Source organism: Mesitornis unicolor, unplaced genomic scaffold, assembly GCF_000695765.1.
Source record: "Mesitornis unicolor isolate BGI_N332 unplaced genomic scaffold, ASM69576v1 scaffold6188, whole genome shotgun sequence".
NCBI lineage: Eukaryota > Metazoa > Chordata > Aves > Mesitornithiformes > Mesitornithidae > Mesitornis > Mesitornis unicolor.
Window position 1 is genome coordinate 15,381 of NW_010203739.1, and position 7,923 is coordinate 23,303.

The 7,923-nt window shown below is 36.6% G+C and overlaps 1 protein-coding gene across 1 annotated transcript in view; it reads right to left on the reverse strand.

The window, feature by feature from the left end:
* LOC104545624 (myelin transcription factor 1-like protein) overlaps window positions 1–5,818 on the reverse strand; it is a 7,745-nt gene extending 1,927 nt beyond the window's left edge. Inside the window, exons 1-4 of the mRNA XM_010190812.1 lie at window positions 5,721–5,818; window positions 4,140–4,243; window positions 1,179–1,322; window positions 1–855 (exon numbers count right to left, since the gene is read on the reverse strand). The exon at window positions 1–855 is cut by the window's left edge and continues 1,927 nt beyond it. Coding sequence (XP_010189114.1) covers window positions 715–855; window positions 1,179–1,322; window positions 4,140–4,243; window positions 5,721–5,781 — 450 coding nt within the window. The 5' untranslated portion in view covers window positions 5,782–5,818 and the 3' untranslated portion in view covers window positions 1–714. The remainder of the gene's footprint in view (window positions 856–1,178; window positions 1,323–4,139; window positions 4,244–5,720) is intronic.
* Window positions 5,819–7,923: the final 2,105 nt, after the last annotated feature.

Below are 7,923 nucleotides of genomic sequence, written 5' to 3' on the forward strand. Positions count from 1 at the left end.
CTGCTTTGAATCTTCTGTCAAGTTTCCATGGCTTGATGTTGTCTTACAATAAATTACCCATTTTGTATCTTACATCTAATCCATGCCATTTTCTTGGAATTCAAAAAACCTCATTTTATTGCCCCCACCACACACCATCCTCCAAAACCAAAAGTCACATAATATTTTCAAGCATTGTTCAAAAATAAAGCATTTTTGCAACCAATTCTTGCTATGAAACAATATGCACACAAAATGTATTTCTTAAATCCCATAAAATCCTCCAACATGAGGCAAAATGATAGTGTTTAAAAAGTGGCTGCAGACTGCAACATTGTCATTCAAAGCTGTTTTTTTTTTGTCCATTTCAGTTCAAAATACTAAAACATTTAATCACTAAAGCATTAAAAAGAATTTACACTCTATTTATTTTGATCAGCTTACCTCTTCAGAAATATATATACCCCAAAAATGTGCATACATTAGCAGCTATAAACATTACATGGCATATCACACTATGTCAGCTTATATGAAAACGTACAAAATGTGAATGTATTCAAAAAACTATTCTGCCGTTACTATTTTTAAAGCAAGACATAAAATCATTATGAAGTCTTGTAAGCATAACACTGTTTCAAACAGAAATAAATATATAACACTTTCTGGTAAATTACAGCAGCAAAAAACAAGAGGCATCCTTTTTTTAAGCAAGACTTTCACCACTATAGCAGCTGTTCAGACCTGAATTCCTCTCACAGCCTGCTTTATATTTTCCAGTAGGGCTTTATTTTCTGGACTCTGATAACGATCTTGATTTGTATACATGTCCGTCAAAGTGGTCACGTAAGCATCAAAATTTTGTTCATTGATTGGTTCCTACGAGATATTAAATAGTAGTTCATATACAACTTTTATTTTCTTAATCGTATATTCATTTAAGCATAACATATTATCAAGGCATATTGTCACCATTTTTAATAATATTTAAAATGCCTATTTAGTTCTTACTTAATTTTACAGGATACACTGGAACAGGCCCTCCATGTCTTTGTTAGCAGTTAAATGTATCTTTATGTTTTCAGTGTTGTTACCACAAATATCCAACTGGTTGATGAAACATAAACATAAAAAAAGGTATCTATTGTATGAAGTGAACTGAAGATCGCCAAATTCCTTAACTTGTGCTCTCAATCACTTACCATATGTGGCAGCTGGATATTAGCTAGACTATGAATTAAAGACTGGCTTAAATTGGCCAATTCATGAAGAAGAGACTCATTTTGCTGTTCAATTACTTTGTTCTCCTCTTCTATCGTCTTCAGGTTGCTCTCCATTGTGGTAATCTAAAATGGACAAATTTGTGTACAATGTAATATAAGGCAAGCTGTTATAAAGCATGTGCTCTTTGAAGGGAGAGATAACAGAAATATCAGGGAAAGAAGAAAAAGGTCTATTCATTCACACTAAAAAAGGTTTTGCTTGAGCCTGCAATTCTTATCATTGTTCAGGGCTTCTTATTCCTACTGCATGTTGCATGACTTTAACAGCTTGTCTTTTTAATATTGGTAATAATGAATGAACTCAGATTTGATTCCACTGCTTTAGAGCTTTTCTTCTTGAGTTGAAAGCCATTACGAAGGACCTCAGTTCTGCAAGTTCACCCACGTGGTTAAACACTTTTACTCCTAGGAGCCTGCCATAGGAACGTTCTGCAGGAAGTCATGCATTTCTTACATTTTCTGCTATATATAAATATAGTTAGTTAAGCATGCACAGCTCCTTGCTGCCAGTGTTTTGTTCTTTGTAAGTATAGTTTGATTCTATGCAAATTCACAGGGCTGCTTATAAAAGCTGAACAATTGCATCTTATTGTGATGTATGTACAAACGTGAAAGTTTCCTAATAAATACGATGACTTGCAAAACTGAAGGAACTCAAGAAAATTTGCACATAGCCAGGACAGTGGGCCTCTGGGGCACGATTACATGTATAGGTGAAGACAACTGAGAGTATGCTCTGCTGTGTTCCCAGGTGACCAGACACAAGTTAGCTCTGACCTTGCATGGTGCCGTGCTTGAGCTAAAAGGTGTTGCTGAGAGGCAACTTCCCGAGCTTGCGCAGAGCACCATGCTAATGAAGCTATGACAATTTCAGATGAGCGCTCAGTCCAGCTCACTGAACGCACATGCAGAGCTCACTCCTAGCTGTCCACACTTCCACCTGTCCTTACTTTCCACACTAGATGACAAACATTAATGTCTGTTACAAAGTGTACAGCGTGCTTTTGTGTGTGTGTAGGTTAAAATATGCATTGACAAGAGGATAAGAAAAGATGCGAGAGAAGTGGAAAAAATGCCAAAGAACACCAAGTATTGAATCCTCAAAATTAGCTCTATCCATTTCTACATTGGCATAGACAGTGAACTGTAATTGATGCAATTTAAATGCTGATGGGAAGATGGAAGGTTTGTGCAGTAGTAGCAGGCAGAAGGGGAAAAGGTTCTTAAGTGAATATTAACTTGACCATGGGTGAGTAAATTTTATGAAATTGTTGGCACAATCAGGTTGTTAGATGTCTCAAGTTTTATTCTGTTTCTAAAGTTTCAGTCTGCTTATGGAAATACAGACCACTAGTTGATAGAAGTAACTTGGACAAGTGATGTGGCTACACAAAATGATCCTCAAGTATCTGATTTCTAGGAACATGCAATGGCACTGGTCTGAGGTATGAAAGCTGGAACTGAGATTAGTGATAACACTATGATAAAACTATCACACTAACACTGTGATAGTGTTAGCATGGCTTTATTTCTTTTTTTAATTCATCTGGCCAAAAATAAAATTTGAAATGCAGAAAGTTATTAACAAATGGAGCATTTACCTAACATACACATGATGGCCAAACTGCCACACATATTTTTAAATCTCAGCTAAATCAGTCTATATGTAAATAGCACCCACAGCATTGTATTATGCAAAAGAAAACATAAGGCAGCTTTGAAAGCTGTCCAATTCAAAACTTAGGACCAAATTTCTCCAACATAAACACACATAACCTCTCTGCTATTATTGTTTATTCTTCTTGCTTTACATTCTTTCAGATTTTGTCCTCATAATCCTACAGTTACACTTGGTCACATAAGAAATCTATATAAAATAGAAGTCACATCCTATACAGGCCAAATAATGACAACAGAATCCTGAATATAGGCACAAGATAGAAGTGAGGTTTCAGTATCAGCTTGGCTGAGGTTTAGAAGTCAAAGAAAAACCAAGCTGAAAAGGCAGATCCCCCCTTCTGTTTACAAGTATGGAAGAGGAGGACAATGGACATGGTGCTCTTCTTCGCAAGCAGCAGATAAAGAAGTAACAAGGAATGGTTTCCTCTGTTTCCATCAAGATCAATCAGACGATTATGACTGTGGGACTAAACGCTGATAAATGGTGAGAACTGTGGTAAACCTCACTGTTAAGTGTCTGCTCAAATCATGTGAAGAAAAAAGGACCAGAAGCTATGGTAGATGCTGGAAAATGCCAGGGAAAGAATTCAATTAATTTCCTTCCTTTGCTTTTTCCACCCAGTTTTAGGACTACTGAAAAATGAGGTTTTAAATAATAGTCTACTGTTAGTTTTTCCTTGCTGGTTTTTTTTTTCATTTCAACAGTTTTATGTGGAACCTAAAAAGAATAAAGCTGGATCTGTGGAACCACTACTGCTGCCAAGGGCTGCACTTAGTGTACCACATGATGAAGTGCAGTGTAACAGGCATTCACTTCCCTATCTAAATTGCCACTGTAAAAAAGACCTCACAAAAGCCATGTTATGCATCTGGACTCCTTCACCTTGTAACTTATGTTCATGACCATAAGCTCACCTAATATTTTAACTCCTATTAGAAAGGCACAGCCTTATCAAGGGGAAATACAAAGCTGACCATGACAGGTCATGCTTTTGCCATTATTTTAAAGAATGTATTTTTTTATGGTGGTAACTGATGTGGAAATTGTATAATGGATATTGTTTTCTAATTTTATAAATGGTAAATCAAGATAGAAATCATAATATGCAAGAAACAAAAGGGAACAATGTATTTCATGTATTTCTATTAATCATTCATGTATAAAAAGCAGCTGAATTTAGGGTTTCATAAAACTGTTACCTGAGTTCTGAGCTTAATCATATCAGCTTCCATCTGGGAATTGGATTCATTTAGTTCTTTGATTTCTTCATCTAACTGTTTAATTTCTTCATCATTTTCTATACCTGTGTGATATAAAAATAAAAGGAGTGTTAAAATAATTAAGCTTTAAATGAGAGTTCAGTGAATTAATTGTTTCCATATTTGAAAATAAATTTATTTCAAGTAAAAGTATCAAAGTAAAAAATAAAAAGGAAGCACTAATCAAACTTTACTTTTGAAGTTAAAACAATATATTTTCAACTACTTTTCTTCTAAAAATTGCAATAATTTTCCAGCAAGAGTGTTGAAAATGCTGGGAGGATCAAGAAGACACACTTTTTTCCTTACATGTTCTGAATTTAACTTTGTATACTAAAAAATGCACCTGTAGGAACAAATTCAGCTCCACTGTCATATGTAACTTATTTGAAAGACTGTGGCCACTGATAGATCTTCTGAAGGGATAGGAAATGTCTTAAGATGCTAATCTCCTCATAATACAGTGTTGTCAAAATAATTATAACTAACTCTTCTTTTTTTCACAACAAAGTGAAATTTTGTTAATGCACTGGGATATATTGTGATTCTGCTGTTGCTTTTAATAATCTCAAGGTTCAGAAAGGTGTTATTAAATAATGAGAGACAGGATAATTTGCAAAATGGAAGTGATTCCTGAGTTTTTATGGCATAAACATTTTGAGAACACAATTTTAATGGTACCTGCATCTTTAAAGATTCAGACAGGAATAAACTGTAAGGGGATTATTTATCCTTTTAATTAATATAACAAAGCACAAAATAGTCCTGGGAAGAGACAGACCTGCTTTCTCTCAAATTGAAGTCTTAACTCTTAAGCTAAAGAAACTGGTATTCCCAGGCTGCAGAGAAAATTTCATCTGGATCTTCCACTCCCCCGTTACTGAGCAAAGACAATGAGGAGTTTCTCCAGCTCTGCCGGAAGTGCGGGTTGCAATGGCTCCTGTACTGTGTTGTGGCTCTCAAATACAACCAACAGCAGCAGTTAAAAGGGCAGTATCTTTAGGCATGCAGAGTCACAGATGAAGTGACTAAAGTTTTCCAAGAAAACTCAGGACTTTGGTACCACCTAGATTAGACTTTTTGCATTAAACTTATTTGAACGGAAGCACCTACATTTTGCTTTAATTGCACTTCAGCTATAAGGATCAAATGAATTCACGGGACCTCATGAGGAATTGACACCTTTGGAAATCAATTCTTTTTGTCTTCTGAAACCTGCAACAATGTAAGACCAACTATCCATGTTGCTGAATGAGATAAAAACCAGAAAATTACAATGGTATATCCTACTTTGAAATATTTTAGTGTTTTAGATCCATATAGACATAACTCAGACCAGTCTGAACACTCCACTGCTGGCTGAGATTTCCACAGCATAAAACCCAGTTTTATTTCTACTGACAGTGAATTCACTATTTATACAAAGAAAATTTACACACATAGGGAAAAAAGCCTATAAAGTAATGATAACCTTAGCTAATAAGGTGGCAATATTTAAAAAGGTAATGATTAAAAATTTACCATTACTGGCCCGCTGCTTTATTGTTAGCATTTGTTCTCCAGACAGCTTTGCTTTCTTCATTGCCGAAGTGGCTCTGGGGCATCCTGATAAACTGTGAACAGTAAGGAGCCTGTTAATTTTGATAGGTTATTGAAAATAATCTGTAGTCCAAACCTGTAATAAAAACAGCATCAGAGACAAAATTTATCTTCACTGCCTGGCACTGAAAAAAAATCTGAAGAAAAAAAAAAAAACACTTACCAGGAGTGATTTCATGGCTTTATTCTTTCTTCCAAATTCTTTTTGTACAGACAGCTAATATAAAAGTCGTATATAACCCATAAAACTATAAACCTGGGAACAAGAGTCCAGTTTTCTAAAGAGACAATGCTCTTATTAAAAGGTTTTATTTTTAAGAGTTACTGTGTAAATACTCCCCTTTGAATATACATGCCACTACTCTGAACTGCCACTCCTCATATTTTGTCCTCACTCTTTTTCAGGATATAGCATTCTTGGACATGGTAACAACTGTGTTAGCTTACTCTCATCTTTTACGCCTCATCAGCAGCCTTTTCTTCTCTAAAGGTCTTGACCAATGACAATCTGGGAAATACCTCAAAATAAAATTATCCCTCAAACATCCCATAAGTACAGCATTCAAACCCTAAACAGACCAACAAGAAACCTGGATGCTAGAACTGTGCACTGAATAGTGCAGAAGAACAATGAAACAAAGAAAAGCATGTTCACAAGTATTAGAAATCTACTGTAAGGTTCAGTGTGCCATGTAGTCCAAACTTTGATGCCAAAACCCAATCTTATTCCCAGGTTATGTACACCTTGTTTTTAGGACTGCTTAACCCTGTAGATATCTTCTCAGCTTGCCTTACCTCTTTACTAGTATATTCGGTGTGCTTCAAATCACACGCTCACCCTGAAGCCCCAGGTACAACGTCCCCTATTTGCACTACTAAGCTCTCCTACTCTACAAAACAGGGTGGCCACATTCTAGCTGCCTATGGGCAACTGCTTCTGGCCCTTGCTATCTCCTTTGGAAAGACAGCTAATGCAAGTGCAGGTACTTGTATATCACTTACACCTCTGTTGCAGTTCAGGCATACTGGTACCAGAAGTCCTCGCCTAAACTGGAAACAAAGATCTGAGTCCTGTTCTTGCTGCAGAATTGCTGGAGAGCTGTTCTGCATGGATTATCTTCCAGAGGCAGCCAGATGAGTCATGAGTTAGTGAGGGGAAAGGCAAAGGGCTACCTGTTTTGGGGCCTACTAGTGAGGATGCAGAAGGCCTCAGCATCCTGTAGCCAGATCAGTTTTGTTCCTGCCCAATGGAGATCTAATACAATACACACAGATGCATCATGTACAACCATGACTACCTTTAGCTTGTCAGCTGCCTGTCCTTAGAAGAGGCCATGAATGAACAGAAGATCCTAACCTTTCCTGTGCCTTTATGCAATTGAAGAGAGCAGTCAAAACACACAAAGGTACCATAATCAACATAGGAGAAGATGCCAAAGCCAGACCATGCCATTAACTTCCTCTGCAGGTCTTTAATGGCAAATCTGTCTCTCCATTCATTGTATATTGTATTATAAGTGGATTAGCTCACTTTCCTCAGCCAGGCACTTACAATTTCAATGTAGTAATCTAAATTAGAGGACTGAGTTCTACTAGTTTATTTAACTTGGCTTAATTCTTCAGAAATTAATAAGACAAAGATACCAACATGCATCCACTTTGGCTCAGCTCTGTTCTTAAGTTACCCAAAAATACTTTAAATAATTTGAAAAGTAAATTAGGACTTTTAGGATAAATTTCTATACTTCAAGAAATTTCTACCTCTTCCCTTCTCTCTTCTTGACTATGTTTACTTCTCCTGAAGGTAACTGTTCTTTCTCTAAGTTAAGAACAGATAAAAGAGGGCAGGACGTATGGGAAGATGCAAACAAGGGCTAAGTCAGCATTGCACAAAAAGTGGGCTGTTGTACAAAGGCTGAACCTCATGGAGGTGTAAAATTAACCAAAAAGCTTGAATTGAGATCCCAGTGAGACTGGGAATGGCTTGAGCCATAAACACACTGAATCATCGTTTATCTCTGTCAGACTTTAATTGCCACAGGGCTTGAAGCTACAGAATTTTGGTGGGGCTGTGAGAAGAACCAATACCCAACTCCTGGCTCCCTCTGAGTTCCTGGTTCAGCAG